This window comes from Gasterosteus aculeatus, chromosome 1, assembly GCF_964276395.1.
Source record: "Gasterosteus aculeatus chromosome 1, fGasAcu3.hap1.1, whole genome shotgun sequence".
In the NCBI taxonomy this organism is placed as follows: Eukaryota; Metazoa; Chordata; class Actinopteri; order Perciformes; family Gasterosteidae; genus Gasterosteus; species Gasterosteus aculeatus.
Window position 1 is genome coordinate 7,713,336 of NC_135688.1, and position 23,992 is coordinate 7,737,327.

Below are 23,992 nucleotides of genomic sequence, written 5' to 3' on the forward strand. Positions count from 1 at the left end.
TCTCCGAAGTGATGAGCTAATCAAAGAGCACGTCTGGGCAAAGTGGCTAATGGCACATGTGTGCACTTGCACATGTGGATGCCATGACACCGAAACCTCTTTGAATAAAAAAAAAAGACAGCTGCAAAGGATCACGAGGCCACACGGTGATAAATGAAATACCAGGATTGCAGAACAAGGACGGGCATTACCGGCAGGAGAAGCTTTAAATAAGGGTTTTTGACAGAGACGATTCAAATTGCTGCTTCATAGATTTTTCACAACCCACCAACTCTGCGGCATATGCGGAACTAGGTGAGATAATTAATCACGTTTGATTGAAATTACTTATGCAAATAATGTAATTGTTCGCTTAAAAGAACTAACTTTGACAGAAAGATTCTCTAGTCCTGAAAAACCTAAAACTACACACCAACTCGGTGTTTTGGCCTTGAGGGCCTTGTCAGCATTAATAAACAGCAACACAAAACAATTTCTGGCATGTGATGTTACGTTTGATGGACATAAAAATAACAATCAAAATCACGGTTGTTTTGTTTCTTTATTGAATTAAAAGTGTTTAATATTAGAACATCTAATATGAATTGTACATCAAATTCAGAATACATAGATGCAACAGTGTCTGCACCACAGTGTGTGTGTGTAATCTTCACTACTCTGCAAAGTGTAACCCTTTGTGAGAAGCTGCCCATCTAGTCCTTAGTCTTGGTGCAGTCGTACGGTTTCCACCACTGAGAAAACCGCAGGACTTTTTTCCTCTGGTCATCGAAATTCTCTCTGATCAACTTTCTCCAACGTCGCGGCTCCAAGTCCATCATGCCTCCCACCACTTCCTGTACGGGGAAAAGGGGGGTTTGGTCATATTGAAATAATTCTGTAAAATAAACAACAACAACAACTACTACACACTTTTGAAGAATAACATCATTCTAAAATAAAGAATTTAAAAACAACATTGGAATAATACTGCGAGTAAATCTACTTTAGGCGAGATGCACGACTGCATTTCTCACGTATGCCATTAATGCCCCTTCATCAAACCATCTGAAGCTGTGACCCACGGTCACACATGTAGTGTAACATTTCATGGGATATTTTCTTCTACTTCCAGTAGAACCAAGTGTAACAACACTAACCTTGCCGAAGTAATGGGGGAATTTTTGTTCATTTTCTATGACGTGAGCAAACCCTCCCTGAAGTCCAAAGTCCACGGCAAAATAGGGCAAACCTCGAGGAACCTATGACGCACAAAAAGAACAAGCACGGAATAGTTGACACGGATTGGAGCGTACAAGAGTCTGACAAAACCAGAAATATCGTAGAAATAACGGAAAGGAGTAAAAGACAGAAGAGAGAGTCACGGAGCCTTACAGAATGGCGGATGTCTTTCGAAGACAGTTCGACGACTTTCTTGTTCATGGCCCATTCCTCATCACACTCCATTATAGCTTTCTGAAGGCCCACAAAAACAGCATCAACGCGCAAATCAAAACCCATCCAGACAATCCGGGATTTCCAGTTTAAAACCTGACAAAGCCAGAATCAGAATGATGAGATTCAACGCTGACACATACGGACCTTAAAGTATATGGGCGCCATGTCGCCCAGTTCTCGGGGTAGTGGGATGCACTCCAGGACCATGTGTTGTCTTCTGCGTAGGTTCATGTGTGTCTCCATGAACACACAGTCCAGCTCCTGGGACTCAAACATCTGCACCAAAGTTCGCCGGAAAAGCTGGGAACACCGAAAGAAACAACAAAGTGAAGTAACTCAATTTGAGCCATTCTCTTAAATAATTAAAACGAAAAGCAGCATGTGGTTCTGATTGTATCCGACTGACGGTCTTGTGTCTGACTGGCTAACCTGCATTTCTGTCCACACATCCTCATCCAATCCAGTGGCGGAGCAGTGATGCTGGAGCGGACAGATTCGACAGTGGCCCTCGGCCATCGACATTCCCGCAGGGAGGCTCAAGTACACCTGCACACAAAATGGAAAGCACACGCACGCACGCACGCACGCACACAGAGAGAGAAGTTAGTAATGCAATTCATTTAGAGATTTATTCATTTTCAGACCAGCAGTCTAAACCTTGCGTATTTTCAATTTAAGGCTGTGACGATTAGGCCGTTGATCCGTTTATTGCCGGGAAATTAATCAGAAACAATTTAAATAATTTATTTGTGGTTCTGATGAGTTTTCTGACTCCAGTTAGAAAATATATGAATATCCGATTGTGTAATGAATATATTTGGGATTTGGGTAAAGGAAACCCTGTTAAAAAAACCTGCACATGATCATATTTGAGAATCACGAACAAGTGAATGATTTGCATTTTCTCTTGATAAAAAAGGACTAATTATCAAAATGAATCCATTAAGCGACAAATGGTGCCCCAACAAAGTCCGACATTCAAACCCCTCGTGCATTCGGCGTCCCTTACCTTGCTCCCTATTGCCACTATGAGGTGCTTCTGGAGCTCTGGGCTGCTGAAGCACTGCTGGCATTTCTCCATGCAGGCGGCCAGCCTCCTGCTCTCCCCGACGGCTCTGCTCCTCATCCTCTCCTCCTCCCTCCCCTCGCCCTTCCGCTGCGCCGCGCTCGACACAAACATGTCGTCCAGCGTGTAGTTGTCACCGTCCGTCTTGCCCATCATCTGGGGGGGGGTGGGGGTGGAGACGACGGGGACAAGCGAGGAGAGAAGTAGGAGGAGAGTTTTTGATCAGTTTTGGAAAAAACTTGTGTGTCCCCCCACACCCCCCCTTTATTGATGCAGCGAGAATATGCGGTTTCCCCTTCATTTCAGCTTTCAAAAGAAAAAACGTTCAACTCTGGCGCTTCCTAAAAGAGGCTCGGGAGTCTTTGCAATCGGACTGTGGAGTAGCCGGCTGTTCCGTGGGATCTCTTCTAGTTGGTGCACGAAGGTCCCGTCACAATATGACCATCCGTCAAACAGCGCTGTACGCGAGTGGGTCTCTGCTGTGAGTTAACAGTGTGAGGCAGGAGGAGTATCGAACCTGGCGTTCCAACGTCCGAGTATGGTCACCACGGCGACCGGGCAACAAGTTGGACTTGTTGTGCATGGGCGAGCGGGGCTGAAGTGTGTGTGCATGACTCGCTGTGTAGGAGTGAGTGTGCGAGTGAGAGTGAAAATTGGATTAGTTTAGTGACAGTGTGGGAGGGAATGTGTGTGCGAGAGTGTGTGTGTCCGTAGGAGTGAGTGTGTGCAAAGGACTGCGCCTAAGTGTGCAGCAGCACATGCTACATTGGTACAAGAGAGAGAGAGAAATAATCAGCCTTCACCGCTGACGATTGTCTCTTTACACGCCTCGGCTGGTGGACACATTCTGGACGCAGTTTAAATGATAGATTATCAATTCAGCAAGTAGCAGGCGAGTGGAAGGGGTTGACGCGTGTCTGGCACACTACCCATTCCATTGCAAAATACACCACATTAAATCTCTTAAGACAATGCATGTGTGCTAACAGACTTTATCCCTGACCAACGGATAAAACGGGTATTTATAGACGCCCTGCCATGGTAACTGTAGATGTATTTTTATTGTCACTCTTTCTGGGTGCAGAAAGTATGGGTGTATTTTTACACGCATGCATGTGTAATGAATGTGCGTGTGCGGGCGAGTAATTCTAATGCTGTGCCTGCAAGTGTGCGTGAGCGAGCGAGCGAGGGGAAGTGAGCCAGTGAGGTCAGAGGAAGTCGAAGAACGGAAACGAACACGGACGAAGCTGAAGCATTTTGTCTGTTTCTATCGCCATGGCAACTCGTCTAAACCCCCTTTGTTTTTCGATGCTTCCTTTTCCATTTTCCTGAGGCGCAAATACGCACACGCCCGTCAGTGAGGATCCCTACCAGGCAGAGAAGAAGTAAACAAAAACAAAAAGAGGAGACGGATGGAGGAAGGGTGCAGTCTGCAGAGCTGCCGAGAGACTGACACACGCAGCACAACCTGCCAGGACCCATCTGCTGATTTCAAGCCCACAGTGGAGGATAGAGAGAGAGGAGTGGATGGAATAACACCAGCGGATGATCGCAGAACCAAATGCATACAAGTCTGACAGAACAGATCCTCAACATCCATCCCTCATAAAAGTATAACAATAATTCTTCACATAAACACAATTGGATTTGTAGATTTACACCTTTACCGTGCCGTATTTCTATTGACCGTCATCTAACTTTGCTCAAAGCGCCCTCCAAAAAAACTTCTACCTACTGAACTAGACGCACCAACAGAAGGAAACATGTATCTATACTTGATACTCCTCACGTAAAAGGCCAAGGAGCTCAGCCGAGGAGGACGCAATAAACCTTTCGGTCTTGCACCGTCGGTTAGAAGAAGCAACTTTGCGTTGCCGTGGTGAGGAATAAGCCCAAAGACGCCACGTTGCTTATTTCTCCAGGACAAATAAGTCAAAAGTTACATTCATGCGATGAGATGAGATGAGATTCGTACCTTGGAAGCCATGCGAGAGTAGAGGGCGGTCTGATCCTGTGGAGTGCTCATCTTCTCCCTCCTCACCATCTCCTTCAGACCCACGCTGTCATCATCCTGGAAGTAGCGCACGCGCTCCCCGTCAACATGGGTCTCAATCTGATGAGGGAGGAGGAGAGCGGAACGTGTAAAGAACACCTTTGATTGAGAATGGCGGTTAACATGAAGTGACGTGGGTGCTGAATGTAAAGAAGAAAAGAAAGACTTTAAAGCCATTGGAGTTACAGCGAGGAAAAGAGGACAGACAACAAGTGACAACAGAGAAGAAATTGAGACCGAAATGGACAAAGCGACGTTGTGATCACGAGGCAAACAGAGGGTGAGACCGACAGGAAAGAAATCATGGGCCACTTAATAAAGTCATAATAACCACCGACTGAGAGTGGACTGCAGAGCTTTGCTTACAACACACACGTTTCAACTGGGAGTCAGGTGACGTCCTTGCTCTCTTTCCGCCCGCTGATGAATACCCACCGACATGGAACAAACAGCAGGACACAAACCTCCTCCTCCCCTGTTCTCAATCCCTCTCTTTTAGTTGCAACAATGTGCAGCATGTCAGTACTTTTCTCCATGCATTTCACCCAGTGTTCATCCCTCTCCCTTTACCGCTTTCTTCTTCCGCCGGCCTCCGCGGGGTTCCTGGGGTCCAGAGGGGTCGTTGACAGGCCAGGCGCGACCTGAATGGTCAGTTCTGAACAGCAGGACATCCTGGTCTTCGCTTGCGTCAACTGTGACCTAAAAAAAATAAAATAATAAAGTACGTAAAAGATAATGGCTCAATAGGGATTCATCAATGCTGTGATGATGCAACCCAGGTCAGAAAGGCTGACCGCATTAGTGGACACATGCATTAGTCATGGAGAGCCCCATGTTACAGGTTTATTCCAATAATAATCAGGGCTTGATCACCATAAAAAGACACAACCTCAAATGAACACCGATATGCACTCCAACTACAACATTTTCTAAATATATTTAAATGTTCTGTGTTGAATTAGATTAAAACTGTTCCTCTGTCAAGACAAATGCATTCGAGGAGTTATGCAGAGCTCTTTCAAACGATTGTTGAAACAAAGAACTGAGCTCTGTTCTAACTTCAGAGGTAGAATGATCTGGTAAAACTCCGGCTTCAGTGCCAGTGTGGCGCTGAACGCGGGATTGTGATTTTCAAAGATCAAAAAGTGGGCTTATTTTTACGGAGCTGAAGTTGCACAAAGACAAACGGGAATACGGGGGGAGAGGCGGAGAGGATGAGAGGCAGTCACAGGAAATGTAAACTGCACTGTCAGTGACAACATGACAGAAGAGGACATTTCCCCGTCTTCGGTCGACACAGTTTTAAAGCTCCACGACGTCGTGAAAATATGAGCCAGACAGGCAGCGAGTGTCCAAACACTGAATCGTGAAGACGAGCCAAAAGAGCGATCGGCAGGATCTCTGAAGAGTGCAAATCAACAGCACTCCATCTCTAGTGCTGACGTTCCTCTCCGCTCAAGAGTTGGGCTGTTTGGTCAGAACCCTTCCTGAGGGGTTTGCCCCTTCATTTTAGAGAGGACAGCCTTGGTGGGGACGGATCTGGCCTCCACTGGAAATGGTTTGTATAAACAAACTAAAATAAACCTTAGAGGAGCGCGTACGGGGTCCTCTCACACACGTATCACGAGGGCGACCTCTGAGCGACCTCTGGGAGGAGAGCGTCGTCAAGGCAGAGCGGCAGACATTTGTTTCCCATCAGGGTCACCGGCGCCCAACGGGAGCCTTTTCCACGCATAGCGGGAAAGATACTTCAAACAAACAAATTCCTTCTGCAAGCAGTCGGACTTAACGGGCAGAGTTTATTTTTCCATCGGAAGACAAGTACGCATGAATCACTTTCTTCCCCCAGGGAGGGAGAGGGCTGCTGTGTGTGTATTTATATACATATCTATGGTACACCGTAGATCTACAGTACACCATGTCTGCAGTTGGAAATGTGTGCGATTACACATGTAAACAACAGCTGTGTGTATCAACGTGTGTGATCCTGTGACATCTGGAACAAATCAACCTGTGTAGATATCAGCACAACTGTTAAACACCAAGTATACTAAAAGATGAGGCGTTATATATATATATTTTGTGTATTACAGACCTGCTTGGATTTCGCCGTGTCTTGCAGGATCTTCCGGGCGGCGTGGTTCTCTTTGGCTTTGTGTGCCGCGTCCAGCTGTGATCTCAGCTTCTCAACCATGGCCTGAAACACACACACATGCACACAACACCCATCGCAGTCAATAGCGTAGCGTGCACGTGTTGTGTCTTAAAGGGAAATCAAAGAACAGAATGAAGACTGTTATAAAACTAACGCACAGCCCAAAAAAAACCCGAAGCCAGACGGAAGAATTTTGACAGCTGTTACCGGATTACCCTCCGAGTGTCAGATATGTGAACAGAAAAACCACAGCTGCAAATGAGCTGCATTTTAATACACAGCTGAATATTTTCTGAATACAGGCTTAGATTGTTTTCTCTTGTGCATGTTGACAACCGGCAAAAGGCTTGAAGGCTTTAACTAGTGGAATGAGGGGAAAAAATGAATGTACGAGACAAAAAAGACATTTGAAGTACAGGAATATCGCAGGAATATCGGTTTGATTGCTTTGTCTTGTCGGAAGATGCTGGATGTCAGGTCCATATGTCCATTCATCATCAACGTTATAGACGGTGGCGGGCGAGTCTGTGTGTGTGTGTCAGGCAAGGTGTGTGCAAATGACTGATAGACAAACAACACAAATGTGTGTGATGTAAGATGTATGGAAATCATTCACGTGTCCCTTTAAGGAGAGACGAGGCTTCACAGATCTTCTCTCTGAGTTATTTCCTCTTTAAAAAAAGAAGATCATTCCTAGAAACAAGATTGTGGGGCCGGGGAAAAAGGCAAATCATCTCGTATTCAGCCCGACACAGAGACAAGCTGTAACACCACGTGCTCACCGCGTTGCCCATGATCTCCGCCTTCACCAATTTGGCTCCCAGTCGGTTCATCTCCTCCTCCGACAGCAGTGGAAGCTCTTCCTCCTCTTCCTCCTCCTCGCTGTCACTCTCACTCCTAGGAAAATGCAAAAAAAAGAGGTAGACCAAAACCATTTAAAAGAACTGGATGTTATGACTCTAATACCGTGTTAGTAATCCTAAACGTACTTATGTGGTTTTTAAATCGAACCATTCAGTTGTTTTCTTGTGCGCTGTCAACCAGAGATGATCACAGGCCTGAGCTGCAGCCTGCGCAGCACCGTTCAAGGCGATTACACTTTTCATTGCCTCATTTCGTGCCATGCCGCTTCATCTAAACGAGGCAAAACACAGCACAACTAACAGGGCCTCATGAAGCAGCGGTGTTCGGCACGTTGGCTCGACTACGCACTTTGTGAAGAGCATACCCGTGTCTAAACGTCTGCTACCAAATATAGTGCTTGAGATACACAGACGAAATAGTGCCGATAACATAAGAGTTCAGAGGCGGGGGGGATTATCCAGAGCAATGTCAGAAAGCAGATCCCTGTAGGTCCTTTGACACTAATCAAGTACACATGTGAAGAGACAGCCATGCTTTATGGAAGGGATTACAGTGAGAACGTCTCCAAACAAGGATTGATGCTTTTATGCACTCTGTCTGGATGTTCCATTAGTTGCTCTGGTTCTGTGCGTGTGTCCATGACAACACACACTAGAAACCCAAAATACACATGAGCTGCTAAGAGGACATGATTAAATACACCTTACTTGTACTTTTCTTTACACAATTAAAGGGATTCATTCAGATTCCATGAAGAGGATTAGGTTCACTTTGAAAGTAACCATCTCTGGGTTTAAGCTTTAAATTGGGGAGTAAGAAAACGTGGGATTTTAATGGGACCATCATTTCTATGTAGTACTGAATCCCAGATGAAAAATGGAATGTACAATTTTTAGGATGAGAAAAATAGAAAATAGTGATTTCAATAGTTTAGTGTTCATTAAGGTTTAAGTATCAGCAAAGCTACCGCTGTCATGTTTATGTCAACAATAACAAAATTTCCCAAACAATATTCAATTAACACGGTGGAGTTTGACGTCACTTTTGCCAATCTCCGTTCTCAGGCAACAAAACGCAAAGCTCCTAACCTGGACGTCGTGACGGCGGCTTTTCCAGCACGCGGACCGTCATCTGGAGCAGTGACGGTTTTCCCAGGATCCCTCTCTTTCTCCTCAGATTCCCGTGGCGGATGGCCGCCCTGCTCCCGGGCCGGCCTGTTGCTACCACGCGGACCAGAGTCCTCATCGTCGGAGCGCGGCTTCAGGAATCCCGTGGACGGCGGCGCGCGCGGAGGACGTCGCCGTGGAGCTGCACGGGAGGGAAGACGCAAAGCGCGTTACTTCAGGTATCGCTTTTCTGATTCGTGATATGAATTGAGCAGATGTGTGACCTATAGCACCGCTCCTTTTAAAAGATTAAAAAGAAAGGGAGCACAGGGTGCTTCACATATGACAGGTGTCAACATGCATCAGAAAAGGCCTCGACATCCACCCACCTTCACCGTGCTCATCGTCGTCGTCGGAGGGCTTGAGGAAGCGGCTTTTGAGTGAGCCAAGAAAGGGAGGACGCGGACTCCAGTTTTGACCGGATGATGACGCAGAACTTTCTCGATTTTTCTTTCTATTGTTTTCACCATCACTCTCTTGTTCATCATCTCTTTCTCTGTCTGTCCCTGCGTCCCTCTTCCTTTCTCTGCCTCTTCCTCCGTCCCTCCCTCTTTCGTCATCTCTTCCTCTTCCTCCATCAATGTCTCTTTCATCATCTCTTCCTCCGTCCATCTCTCTTTCATCATCTCTTCCTCCATACCTATCTCTAAACCTGCCTTCGTCTCGACCTCTCCCTCTCTCTAGATATCCTCCCCGCTCCCCACCTCTACCAGCACGGTGTCTGTCCGTGTCTGTGGGTGAGGAATTCCCTTCGTTTCTTCCCCTCCGCTCTCTCTCCGCCCTATCTCCATCTGTTCTCCTCCACCTCTCTCTGGCCTCGTTGCCGCCTTTCCTCCACCCGCCTCTCGCAGGTCTGCCGCTTTCACCTCCTCTGCTTTGTCCGTACACCGCTTCCTCCGCCTCCGCCAGTCTTTGCTGAAATTCCTCCATTGACTGTTGAAGGGGAAATGCATGTTGAGATCCTTTCCATTCTCAGGTAGATTCGTTTCAGCATTAGATAAACAAACAAAAAAATTTCCCCGCATCATATGAAAGTGTGATAAGTCTCAGCTCAGAAAAAGCAGAGAAATCATCGTCTACATTACAGGTCATTTAGCAGACGCTTTTATCCAAAGTGACTTACATTACACTTTAAACCCATGGCTTTTTCACATTTTGCCCGGGGAGCAATTAGGGGTTAGGTGTCTTGCTCAGGGACACTTCGACATGGAACATGGGGCAGCCTAGACTCGAACCACCAACCTTGTGCTTCTCTAACCCCTGCGCCACGACAACCCCGTCAACTCAGGTGGGTCCTCAAATTTTCCTACTCTGCTATTTCGAGGGAATCTCCATAAAACAGAAGGCTTCAAGATTTTCCTACAAATGCACGAACAGCATCATGCAACTATAATATTTATGTGCAAATACAAAAATGCATAAAAAAGCATGTTTAAAAAACATTGTAAATTACATGGTGGGTTGACAGCATACAAGAGGTTTATGCTTAAGGAACACAAACGGGGTGCACTGCTGCAGCAGAAACACACACACAGACATACACACAATGTTCTGACAGTGACATTCTGAACGCTGTCAACTGCCAGCATAAATGCTGACATTGCTAAAATTGACTTAACAAAGGACACTGACTGACTGCGTGCGTGCGTGAGACGGAAAAGAGATTAATAATAAACCAATTAGACACACGTCCCTCCAAAAAGAAGTGTGTTTGTGTGTGTATCCTTACGTGAGTCAGAGCAACTATGACTCATTATTTATTTATTTTTGTTTAAAACTCAAGTTACAGTAAAGTGAATATTACGATGTGGTGGATTAATAGCTAAACAGTGCACGCCATGCTCGAGCCAGCAGAACTCACTCCGTATCGCTCAGCCACCACGTCGTTGAGGCTGCGCTGCTGCCTCTCCGCCGTCTCCTTCATCCTCTGGTAGCTCTTCCTCAGCCAGCTCAGACCAGCATCGTTCACAACTGACCCTGCTGGGAACAATGGGAGGAACAAACGTTACAAAGACGCACAGACAAAAACGCGACGTGTTGTGTGTGGCGTTTAAAACTACTCGAGGTCCTCCAGGGAGTGACATGTCATTTGTCTCTCAACTTAAGTTCCTAAAACTATACAAATCCAAGTCATTCAATTAGATGCCGCCTGTAAGCTTAATGTGCACAACAGCCATACATAGTTGTTTTTTATATGAATAAACACTGCAATGATGAGTAAAAGGTACACTAACGAGCAATCTGAGAAAAAAGGGAAAACCCGTACACCACTTGAAATGTGCAATTCACAAACAGTTGATGACGTCCTCTAATAACACGACTGGTATGTTGTAAAACAAGTAATTGCAAATGAGGAAAAAATTGGACAAAGAAAAGCTGAAGCTGAAAAATAAATCCAGAAAAAAAAAAACATGTTGATTAATTAGTAAGAGGAGAAGAAACAAAACTCCCTTTGCACCATCCTTTTCCCATATATTAGAAATGTACAGTTTTAAGCTTCTTTATCTTCACTGAACATATCAATAGCTAATTCAAGCTTGTGGATGTAATTTTCAAGCACTTTGTTCAAGTTGATCTGAATAGAGGAAAGAACCGGAAATGAGAACATTAGGAATGACAGATACCACAGTAGAGCAAAGAGTATGTACCATGAAAGTGCATGAGCAGTGTGTGCGCGCAGAGCAGAAAGATTATATGAACTTCAACCAGGTTTTTATTCTACCTTTTCCTTAGCTGGAGGAGAATAGTGAGGACACTCTGTTCTACTGAGGACAGATTAATCAGAGACACTGACAACTCTGCCTTTCCTTTTGGGTAGCTTGAATATTAAGAGAACGCCAATAAAAAAAAAAAGAACGTGCCAGAATGTTCAGTGGGGTTGACTGAGATCTGTTAATACCTTTCTTAGCTGGTGTACCAGCCATTTCCCCCGGGGGCAAACCAGTTCCTCCATCTTTCCAGTATGGGTTTAGCTCCAATTTGTGTAAACCAGCCTGAGGGAAACACAAACATATATATACGCATAAATGCCAATAGTGAAGATGAAAACATCATGCAGAAAACAATATGAAAATATATATACAAAAAAAACATACACAAACAGTACGGGATTCTGTCAACTAAGAAGTGGCAACCTCTGTTACCTTGGTGACCACGCATGCGTTAGTGACATGACTGACTGAGAGTGTGTTTTCATATTATACGCATTCCGTACATAAATAAACGGGATCACTCTTTATCTCCCTCTCTCACTCAGGCAACGAGAAAAGGGGAGGGAGGCAGCAGGGCGCATTAATACACACATACCTGCTCAATGGCTTGCGCCTTTGCCCTCTCCTCATCTTTCAGTCGCTCTTTCTCGGCCCTCTTCTCCGCTGTAGACGTGGTTTTCATTGCCAGGAAGTCAAAGGTCATCCATTCGTCTCTCTACGTGACAGAGACAGAAAGGGTTTGTGTGTGTGTGTGTGTGTGGGGAAGAGGATGGGGGGTGGGTAAACAAAGACACATATATAGATGGACAGTTTGGTCTTATATACATGTTGTAGGTTTGGTAATTAAACCAGATGAAGCAAAGAATGCCTGTATAAAACACCTTCATATCTCGAGATACAGTATTACCTCGAGACACTCCATCCTGCTTCTCTATTCACCTCCATTGTGGGGAAAAGGGGAGCAGTATTGTTGTATTCACTGTGTTGTACCATGAGAAAAGAGAAAGTTACCTCGACATTGTGTGCAGGGTTGAGGTTGCTCTCTGGAGGTTTGGACTCACCAGCCACCTGCCAGGCTTTAGCAGCTTGTGTTTGAGCCTCAACCCACTCGTCCCCCGAGTCCTGACTCACAGCGAGAGGAAGAGAGGGGGAAATGATGATGAAGAAGGAAAACAGTGCAAGAGATTAAGGCATTCAAATAAAAGAGAGGAAAATTAATAAAGAAGGTGGAGGCCTAAAGCTAAATATAAAAAAAGTTAAATAAACCTCCCTGCAGGATTAAGACTCTGTAGTCTTGTAAAGAGTTCTAAATTAAAACATTACAGCTTGCCTGGAATGGTACTACTCTGGAGAAAATGCTCCCCGAGCCAAAAACATTATTAATATTTTAGTTATGAACCAGTTTAGCAGCATCTAGTTGCACTAATTAGGTGTTAGCAAGTTTAAAGGATTCCTGCACAGGAAAATAAGATAATGACCCACCTCTGAGCCGTCATTGGAGCCATCTCCTGTTGTCTTCTCCTTCTTGGTCTTCTTCTTTTTTTCCTTTTTCTTTTTAGATTTCTTCTCTTTCTTCTTCTTGCTCTTCACAGACCCATCCTGCAGATTCCATGAATAGTGTTATTCTTTTTTATTGGTTGCATTGGTTGTTATAATGATGCAATACACTCCTGGCCATCACTCTATCACACAAAGCAAAGGGGGATTCTTTGCTCCATGTTCCTCCATTTATGGGAGGGGGGTGTTTCACCAACGTATGATTGACTACCCTCATAGTTGTTGGCTTAAATTAAACTTCACTTTATTGTCACCTACTGTAATTATACTTGTGTTTTGAGATACAGTTGTGACTTGGCTGGGGTTTTGTACATTGTATCTTACTTCCTCGATCTCCTGCAGCCTCTGGTTGATCTCGGGGAGCATCCACGTGTCCTCTCCCCTCAGCCTCTTCAGCTCCTTCCTCCTTTCTTCCTTATCATACTGCTGCTTGGCCTCAATGACAAAAAGAAAATATAAAATCATTATTCAGGAAGAAAATAAGTAGAAAAGTGCGGTTTCCGACAGGTTAAAGGAATACGTTGGGCTGAGGTTATTTGTAAATGATTCTTTTATGAAAGACAGAGGATTTTATATTGGACAATATGAAAACAATCTACTTGAAGTGGCACTGCTGATGTGATTGATGATTTGCACATATTTGAGAGATTCATCACTCAGTTGCAATGAAAAGCAGCAGAATGAATGAGACCCAGTTAATCTCTTTGCTATGGTCCAGTTGGAGCACAGATGAGCGTAGACAGATACTGTGATTACAACCTTTAGCACCATCTGCTCTGTGGATCATGCAAACACAGCTGCTCGGCAAAAACACTAATATATACCTGAGTACATATGTGATTACAACAAAGTACACGGGGGGAGGCGATGAGTGACATAGAATCTATACTAAACAACACCAGGTCTCCTATCTGCCCCTGCAGTGTTTGTCCTCGGGTGGTAATTCCTTGCCTGCACGATCGGGTCAATGTGGAGAAACGCGGGGGCTGATTGCTTCCATGGACACAAAGATGCCGATTTCTAGCACGGTTAAGAACAATTCCACAGAAAAACTCAGTGTTGAGCCGCTCAGCTTATTCGTAAGTTAACTTACGGCAAACTAGCCGTTCGACTGCTGAGCTTGTTAGCTCGCATCTGGACTGACGTTAATGGTTTAAATCAAAACAGACGCTAATGAGCGGGACTCCGGATTACAATGGGATATTCACTACGACGTTTACCATTATTACCTTTTCTAACGCCTCTTCTCGCGCCTGACGTTTATTCTCCTTTCTTTCTTCGATGTAGCTCGTACTCTCAAAACTGACTCCCTGCGCCGCCATGACACTTAACGACAGTGCTGTCGCAAAGTGTCGTAAAGCGCCGCCGCGCTCTACTCAGCCGCTGCATTGTGGTTCTTGTAGTTCAAAAACAAACAGAAAACGCTTACGTGTGGAAATGGATCTCGTTGTTACCGTTTTGATTTAAAAGTGCTTATGCATAAAAATCCAGTGAAGGGAGGTCCTCAATTCATAAGTTATTGCGTGGTACTTTTACCCTTTTCATCGCAATCCTTGTAAATGAATCTTGACTGAGCATAGACTGTATATTGTTTGTTTACTGAACAAACAAGCGAAAAGTGTTTATAAAACTAGTAACATTTCTACTTAAAATTTCAACGCTGATTTTTTTTCTTTGATATTAGGATTAACACACACACACACACACACAAAACCAGGGTATATTTACAACCTTTTCTTTTCAACAATCACCTTAGGAGATATTCTCCAAGAGAACTACTTTCAAACCCCAGGATTGTTAGGGCCACATGTCAGACCTTTCCAGGAATGATGAAAGAAGAGCACAACAGACACATGTAATGGAAAAAATAAGAAGTTGTATTTCAGTTTTATGCTGTTAACATTCCATTAAAACTCTTGTTTGAACATTCATTTGTCTCTAAATTATCACAAATCATAAGTCTGTCCCCAAGGCCTTCTCTAAAATAACACACCAGTTCCCCTGATCGTGGTAACTGCTCTGCAGGGTGACTCCGGCCTCCTGACCACACAGCTGCTCCAGCTCCCCCTGCTGGAACACGTGGTAATAGCGGTGAAAAACTGGCGCGGCACTGATCTCAGACTCAGACTTCAGAGCGGAACCGCAGGTCGGAGTAGTGTCGCCGCTTGCACTGGGTTTAGCGCTGGTGTCCAGCCCCGATCCAAAGCCTGTGTTAGTCTTTTGGGATTTCTCTTTCGTTTCATCCTTCCTTTCACCCTCTCTCGACTCTTCATCCACTTGTTTTTTCCCTTCTTTCAGATGCCAGGGAACCAAAAGGTCCTGGGTGTTGAATGCGGTCCGGTTGGTGTGCACACTGAGTTTGCTCTCAGTCGCATCCTGCAGGTCTTCTAAACGTCTGCTGGTATGGATGCTTGATTCCCCGTGAGCTTCCTGGCTGCTTCCCGTTTGTGCGTCTTCAGTGGGGCTGTGCTTCTCAGGATGCTCTTTGAGGTACTTGGATCTCTGCTTCTTGTACTCTTGTTCAAAAGCCCAAACGTAGATGAGCGCTCGACCCCCCGGCTTCAAAAGTCTCACCAGCTCCCTCACTGCAGCCCGGCGACGCTCCTACAGCACAAACACAATTGATTTCACCACTTCTATCACACACTAGAACCCCGAATTGAACTCTTCCTTGGGATTTGGAGGCACAACCTGGAAACCTTCCTATTGAAACTGTGTTAAAGTCCCTAAAGATATTCCATCAGTCCACACAGTCCAGAAAGCTGCGACTGCTACTAACAATTTAGTGAACTGCTTGTATTCGTCTTTGAATAGAAATGAGGATCTCGGTGTGTGTACCTGTGTCGAGAAGTGGTGTATGACTGCTATCGAGATGCAGGCATCGCACGAGGCCGTTCGCAAAGGGACACGGAGAGCATCAGATACAAACGCCTGGAAACCCCTCTGTGCACAGATGTGGACAAGAGCACTGCTACGGTCACAGCCGACCTGAAAGGAGACACAAAACCAATCACCAGCAGGAACGCAGGCACAGAGAAATCCAAGTAGGAGGACCAAACAACACGACTTGATGTCGAGTGTAGGGATGCAGGGTTTTTATTTGACCTTTTTACTACTATAATAAAAAAATAAAATGCAAAAACTGAGAATACAAGCTATATTTCTTCCTGAACCAATGAAATGCAGCGTAGACTAGTTTAGAGAGAGAGAGAGAGGGGAGAAAACGAAAAGTGGTGAAACAAGAACAATAGAAATAAAGTAAGTAGAGTAAAGAAATGAGGAGCTGGAAAGAAAATGAAAAGAAATAATCGAACCAGAAGAAGGGAATTGAACGACAGCAATGATGATTTTTAACACATTCTTTCTCAGGGAGCCAATCAATTAAGCTTCAAATCTCTTCCCAAAAGAGAAGGAGGTGATAAGTGATGGTGAGGAAAACTACAAGCACACTTAATCTGTACCTGATGCAAACAAAGAAAGGTCGAGCTTCTTCCTTTCAATGGAAACTGGAAAATTGTAAAGTGTCAATCCGCCATGGGAGAGAAGTGAGAGGGGAAGTATAGTGAAGACAAAAAGAAGTTCAAGACCGGAAAAACAGCAAGATTCATCTCAGGACGTTGGTGTGTGTGTGTGTGTGTGTGTCATGATCACATGTTCTCAGTAATGATGTATCACGGTTCGGTCTAAATCAGGATAAGCTGCTTACACGCACCCCCAAATCCCAAACATTAATATCACAGTGTGCATTCGTAAACAGAAAATGTAGGATATCGCCATGGAAACTGAGCCAATACAAACAATGACAACCAACAGAAATCCGCAAGTTAGCAGCGCAGGCCTCCAGATTCCCCAAGTGAGTGAACTTTGAATGAGACATGAAGTTCACACTTGAGACTTAAAAGAAACTGCCTTCAGACTGATGTGTGTCATGGTTTTTATTCAAACATTATGACGTATTGTTGTTTGGGTTACTTACTCTCGTCTCTACCGCACTTGTCAAAAGATATCTTCGACCTCGACTCTGAGGCAAAAAATGCCCCCCTAACGTCTATTCCTACCCACTAGTCCTACCGTCTCTTCCTACCCACTAGTCCTACCGTCTGTATCCCACCCACTAGTCCTACCGTCTGTATCCCACCCACTAGTCCTACCGTCTATATCCTACCGTCTATATCCTACCCACTAGTCCTACCGTCTCTTCCTACCCACTAGTCCTACCGTCTCTTCCTACCCACTAGTCCTACCGTCTGTATCCCACCCACTAGTCCTACCGTCTGTATCCCACCCACTAGTCCTACCGTCTATATCCTACCGTCTATATCCTACCCACTAGTCCTACCGTCTCTTCCTACCCACTAGTCCTACCGTCTGTATCCCACCCACTAGTCCTACCGTCTATATCCTACCGTCTATATCCTACCCACTAGTCCTACCGTCTATATGCTACCCACTAGTCCTACCGTCTATATGCTACCCACTAGTCCTACCGTCTATATGCTACCCACTAGTCCTACCGTCTATATGCTACCCACTAGTCCTACCGTCTATATGCTACCCACTAGTCCTACCGTCTATATCCTACCCACTAGTCCTACCGTCTATATCCTACCCACTAGTCCTACCGTCTATATCCTACCCACTAGTCCTTCACCTCTTTGGAAAACGTCACTGGGTCAAGAAAAGATAGTTAGGAGAATTCATGAGGCGTTAGGAAAAGCATTGAAGTTCCTTTCCTTCGCATTAGAGAATTCGGTTTGTGAAACGGCGCCTACAGTCACGGCGTGATTCTGTTATGTGTTATTTACCCTGCGGATAATCCAGGAAGCAGTGGCGATAGAACCGTAATGGGAAAGGACATTTCTCCTTTTCCATTTCTCAAGTATCACAGACGCACGGACATTACGGTAACACACGATGACACTCACCGCCATCACCTCCGGGTTGACCCCCAGGTATTTCCCGTTTCCGCAGCCCACGTCAGCCAGCACGGCGCCAGCGGGGAGCGTGGACAGGAAGTGGCAAACGCGGGGCCAAGGGGAGTGGCGAGTGCTGCTGAAGTGTGAGGCGATGGCGTCATACACCCGGTGCACGTACTCCTCCTCCAGAAGGGCTGCGTCGGCATGGCAACAGGGCAGTGAGGGAGGAGACGGCGGTGGGGGAGCTAGAGGAGCTACCTGGCTGTCACAGGCAGAGGGGAAGGCTGGGGGGGAGGAGAGGGGGGGGTCCATCAGTACGTCGTGCTTTACAGTTGGCGATTTTCAGGGCAGAATTTAGCCTGAAGAGGTTTGATCCATCGATAAATAGGAATACAGTCTTCTCTTATTGGACATTGTGCGCCTGCATGATCCTCACCACAGCCGCAGGGTTCGTGTCTGATCTTGCGGAATGTGAGGGACGTGCGGGTGTCCCTCTTGCTCAGCGTTAGATTGCTGTACGCACTGAGGTCAGGCGCAGTGCGAGCAGGGGATTGTGGGCCGCGGGCCGGCACCGTGTCAAACTTCCGCGGAGTTATCCTGAGAGGAGATAGGGGACAGTTGTAGTGGTGTTGACTGGGAAAAACAAACTCAATAGGAGGCAATTTGTTGAACCCGCATATTTTGATGTGGATGTGACCAAACTGTGAGATCATATTTTTTATTAATTCATTTAATCTTTGTGTATTAAGGGATTAAAAAGGAGAGAGAAGAAAAAAAGAATAAACAGACTGTATGAAAGAGAAAGAAAGGACCTGTAACTCCTACTTAACCTAAAACTCATCGAGGCTCAACCGGATGAGGTGACCAGGTGCCTTTTGGACTTTACATCACATACCAGACATTTTTGTAATAGCTGCATTAGTGTAACTAAATATTGCTTTTAGCATCAGAAAAGGAAACAGACAATGCAGCACTGGACCGCAAATCACAGTACAAAACTTAGACTGCACACAACGTGACTGTCATAATTACTCTCATTATAAAGCAGACGTATAACTGCAGAGTGTCGTGACTACTGAAAACATACAGCGACTCAAATTGGCAACATAGACATGCTGTGCTCGTGTGGAGATAAAGTGACTCCCAGCGGAGGGGGAGACGGATCCATCAGACACGGTCCGCCTCACCCGTGTGTCCAGAGGTATCTGCTCTCCCCCTTCATCACCAGGAGGCTCCGCCCCGGCAACACCACGGCAACAAGACGACCGTCTGGATGACGGAACTCCATCACCGTCTGCATTTAAAATGAGAACATCCATCTCTTTATACAGCACGGAGGCCGTTTGTCGCAGCGGAGCGGGTGACTAAACAAACGGAGACGATTTTAGGCCGTATTTTAGAACGATAATGACAAAGATCGGAGTGGTCACATCACGCATACCCACACTTGATTTGGACTTTAATGAGGACATTATGGGCGCCTTTACCGGCCGGTCGATGCTCCTTATTGTTCCGTTGCTGCTACAGCCATCGGACTGCTTATAAACAAGTCGGTTTTAATTACCGTCGATCAATTTCTTCCCCATTCCAATATGTTGTTGTACAGCTGTTTGGTTTATGTCGAATGGAATCCAATTTACACAACTTTATAATAATCCAGCGGCGATGTCTCAAACTGAATATTCATTCGGTACTACTGTGCAGAATTTTGGTTTAACTGCAAAGCGATTATTACTCAGTCAAAACATCGTCAATGAATACATTTGAAAAACATTTGTTTTCAAATCCGAAAACCTTTACTCAGCAGTTATTAGCTAAAGAGGAAACAAACTAACACACACACACACACACACACACAAACTGTGCTGTTACCCTCTGAGGGTTTTAGCAAATCATTTACACTAGTGGAATGTGAGTAAATCGATGGTGATGCAGGCAGCACACAAGACTATTTATCAGTCTCACACACACCCACACACACACACCCACACACACACACCCACACACACACACACACACACACACACACACACACACACACACACACACACACACACACACACACACACACAGGAGCTCAATAAACCCTGTAAAGTGTAACACTGTTTCACATGTTAAACTGCGGCAGGCTGACAGGAAATTTGATGGCGCTCTAAAGAATTTAGTCAAAGGAGTTGCACCCACAGATTAAAGAAATAATAAAAACTGTCTTAGGCTTTGACTCCAAAGTCTCAAACACAATGGCTTAATCGCGGAAATTGTATTGTTGAGTGTGTGGTTTGTTTGTTGAATAATGGGGAGTCGACAACAATCACTTATAAGGAACTCAATCAGCATTGCGTACCATGTGACCCCATGTAGTCACACCTACAGCAGTCAAGGACAAAGTAAAACCAACTGTTTGTAGAATCGGTTTCTCTGCTCTTCATGAATTATTCAAAAAAATGTCCTACAACCAGGGACACTCGTCTGAGAGTCATTAAGGACATTATCTACCAACCGAAAGCCACAGTGAGCATGAGATAATAACAGATGTTGCAAGCAAGGGGACACGCTGTTTTCTGTAAAATCACAAGGACACACAATTCAAACATACGGTTTACTGCACACACACACATCTCTGACCCCTGTGTCCCCCGAGACAGAAGTAGAACAGTGGTCAGTGAAGTGACGGTTGATATGATCATTGTTGATCAAACACCACAAGGAATACAGGCAAAGCTGTGAATATCCATTGACAACCCTTTTCTAACTTTGCATCACTGTCTGATGTTGAAATGTAAAAAGGTTTCAAATCACAAAACGATGCACTGGCTTCTCACCATTGCTCCCAGGCTCAGCGACAGGATGGTGTCCTCAAAAGCAGAGTGAGTGTCCACGTGAGGAGGAATGCCTGTAAACATTGTACAATGGACATTTTCTTTAATAGTTAGAATAGTCAAAATGTATCACAGGTTAATAAATAAAAGTGACTCATTTTTCAACTCTTTGTTGTGTTCCTGACAGACATCATTGATGTTGGTGATGCATGAACTTAGTGATACATTGACGCACAATTCATTACCGTTAAAAACCTTAAAATGTTACTGTGTAGTGTAAATCTATGAACAGACCACTGAGAGGAACCAGCAACCTTCATCACCCCTCAGTAATGCATTCGAGATGTTCTGTTGCCACCTTGTGGAATAAATCAATAAAATCCAAATCAGTGCGTTGAACATTCAACCAATCAGAACACTGGATTTCGTCAGCCCAGACTATAATTATGGTAATAAACTATTGAATTTGTTGTGCTTGGACTACCTCGCAATTTATCTAGATGTGGTCAGCTATATCGACATGATTTTTGTAATAAGATCCCGGCGAGTCGTCATTGGAGAAACACCTGGAATAAAACTCACCCTGTCCAGACTCGTACTGGTTGACAGTCAGCTGGTCCGGCAGGATGTCGATGTGTTTGTTCTTCACACACCGCTCAAGGAAAGGTAGACACTCCTGAGGAATACCTGGATACACACACAGAATATGTACCGTCTTTACACAAGACCAAAAATAACACATGATGATAATTCTCCGCTGCATGCAAATCGCATGCATTTTATTTGAAGAAAGATTTTAGGACAACATTGTAATTAGTGAGTAAAAATGTATTTCAGGTGAAAATAGTTGCTTACCTGCAGCTAAAGGCTTGTCCTTGTCCACGTTGTTGTTGTCATAGCGAAATTCAAAGCCATAATGTTTGACTTTTCTGTGTTTCAGGGCTTTTTTTGCTAAAATGCATTAGAATAAAGTCAGCTCAAATTCTTGTGATTCATTAAGCATCTGTCATCTGACTAACACTCAAGTCTATGACTAGATAGAATTTCCTGAGTGAGCAAATAAAGTCCAAAATTTAAGAAACAGAAAAGACGACTTTTTCGCTCACCCGTGAAATCATCATTAGTAGACGACCAGTCTATAGCAGCGAGCAGCACAGCCTCTTCCTCCTGAGACACAAAATCCTCCACCAAGACTAATCCATCAGGCAAAGGCACAGATACTTCCTCTTCACAGGTTACTATGTACACAGAAAACACAGTGAGGATCACATTACTGGACATCCAAGCGATCCAGCTGTCCAACGTTCTGTTGAACTATGCAGTAAACAATGCCGCCGATGGCTTAAGCACATCTGACCGCAATTGTAATCTGTGTTTAGGGCGACTACCTGAGTTGACATAACTGAGGTAGAGCGTGACGCTGCTCTCTCTGCATTCAAGCTTTTCCCCGTTGAGGCGGACGTGGGCTTTCCGAGCACTCTCCTCAGACCTGGAAAACAAAGAGCACCAACGGGGTGAGTTTTAAACCAAAATCTTCCAGAGAGGTTGAAACAACTTGCAGGAGTCACATCTGTGACAGCTGTGCCTGTACCTGTATGTGACAAAGGCGTAGGGCTTGTGAGGATGCATGATCAGTGTCTCCAGCTCTCCCATCTCTCCCAGCGCTGCAGACAGCTCCTCCCGACTGACTCCGTTCCCCAGGCCGCCGTTTGCCACCACCAAAGTCTGAGGAAGAGAGATCGGGGGTCGACACGTAGGTTTTATTAGAGACCGGTTCCAGAGACCGGTGAAATTCCAGAACCAGGATACGGTTTGAGATGTCCAGAATTTATAGATTCTTCAGCTGTCAGTCTGATAAAACTGTAATACTTGAGACTTTGATAGATCCTGGAGAAACTTTATTTCATAACAGCTTCATTTTTCACAGTTAAACCTACTAAACACAAACCAGACTTGATTATTTATAATCAAATGAGCTCAACATGCATAAGAAAGTAGTTGATGGGGAAATCCATCGCAGGTCTAAAATAGCATACAAGATTTCAATTTCTATAATCTAAACCAGTTTACAGATGCAAGTTAATATTTAACAAGTACCGCAAGATTAAGCGAGCGATCTATCAGCGGGCACTCTTTTATTCAACTAAACTGAAAAACGACTTTTGTTTGCTACGCTTTAATAGCTGTAGAAAACCAAAAGACGTAACGCAACAAGAAGAGGCTACGTGTCGGCTAGCTCTCAGCTGCCACTTCCGGAGGATGCGTATTTACTTCCTGTTACCTTGGTAGGCTGCGGTGTTGTCCTGATGCCTTCGTGTTTTAGCAAAGTGTGACTGGCTTTTAGCTGTTTACGGAGAACTTTTCTGTCCTCTTTGCTCCTTCTGACAGCTCCCACGCTGTTTCCCGTACCGGCGTCCATGGTCCGTCCCCTTAATGTTGTCCGGGTGCAACGATCATCAAAGACTGAAGGTTCCCGACGAATCTCATCCCAGGAAAGCAGAGTCCCAGTGCCCGGTGCTTTCTGATGATTCAATCGCATTCCTGGCTCATTTGAAGCCCTTTTCAGAGCAGATATGTTGATATAATAACGCAGTAACACCATCTGGCTGTGTTACACCAGTAACAACGTCCAGTCCAGTGTGTTGGCCTATACTGGCCAAAGTGGTGACTCTATATTTACCTCTGGGTTTGTGCCATTCTGTAATGTGGGGTGCCGACTATCAAAATAAGGAAAGAAAATCTTTGTTACTCAGTCCAGTCAGATTTCTGTTTGTACTTCCCATGGTTAGTATAATGTTGAATTCCTCTATATAGCCATATTAATTACTCTGTCTACAGGCCCTTCGGGTGGGAGTGTGTGCTTCAGCATGCATGTTCTGTATGCGTGTGTGAGCACGAATCATTTGTGTGTGATTATACTCGGCCGTGTTGTGTAATGAAGCCCTCACCTGTCCTCAGCCATCTCAGTAATTACAGAGGCAGGCTGAACGCTGGCAAGTGGGAACCCTTCGTCGTCTTATCAGCGCTCAGCTTAGTCTACAAAACAACAGCTGGCTGCCCTCTTTCATACCATTACCAAACTCTGCTCCATTTTTCTTTTTTAAAACGGTCTCATAAATAATGAACATAAATAGTCTTCTCTACTTTGTGTGTGTTTGATGATTTCCAAAAGGCATTTGCTTTGTGACCAAGCAGAGCCCGCGGCAGCAAGGAATAAAGCTATGCTGCAATTTCTTTGTTTTCACAACACA

At 44.9% G+C, this 23,992-nt stretch overlaps 2 protein-coding genes across 3 annotated transcripts; both read right to left on the minus strand.

Moving 5' to 3' along the window:
- Positions 1-522: 522 nt before the first annotated feature.
- cwf19l2 (CWF19 like cell cycle control factor 2) lies at positions 523-14,441 on the minus strand. 2 transcript variants are annotated; one of them, XM_040191695.2, is made up of 19 exons: positions 14,236-14,441; positions 13,331-13,441; positions 12,932-13,048; positions 12,461-12,571; positions 12,045-12,164; positions 11,638-11,731; positions 10,600-10,715; positions 9,068-9,671; positions 8,661-8,880; positions 7,491-7,605; positions 6,649-6,750; positions 5,124-5,252; positions 4,476-4,613; positions 2,444-2,656; positions 1,864-1,980; positions 1,579-1,734; positions 1,372-1,452; positions 1,137-1,238; positions 523-833 (listed from the first exon to the last, which is right to left on the minus strand). In XM_040191695.2, exons 1-19 carry the CDS (start codon positions 14,326-14,328, stop codon positions 693-695), a joined length of 2,880 nt encoding a protein of 959 aa, XP_040047629.2. In that variant the 5' UTR covers positions 14,329-14,441; the 3' UTR covers positions 523-692. The 2 variants fall into 2 exon arrangements, with proteins under 2 accessions (XP_040047629.2, XP_040047620.2); XM_040191686.2 differs by having other exon boundaries at positions 10,600-10,718.
- A 421-nt stretch (positions 14,442-14,862) lies between these two features.
- On the minus strand, positions 14,863-23,274 carry alkbh8 (alkB homolog 8, tRNA methyltransferase). The gene is made up of 12 exons (XM_040191709.2): positions 23,023-23,274; positions 22,333-22,466; positions 22,130-22,230; positions 21,848-21,979; positions 21,597-21,692; positions 21,324-21,428; positions 20,745-20,815; positions 19,110-19,216; positions 18,359-18,519; positions 17,932-18,206; positions 15,845-15,994; positions 14,863-15,610 (listed from the first exon to the last, which is right to left on the minus strand). Exons 1-12 carry the CDS (start codon positions 23,158-23,160, stop codon positions 14,960-14,962), a joined length of 2,121 nt encoding a protein of 706 aa, XP_040047643.2. The 5' UTR covers positions 23,161-23,274; the 3' UTR covers positions 14,863-14,959.
- Positions 23,275-23,992: the final 718 nt, after the last annotated feature.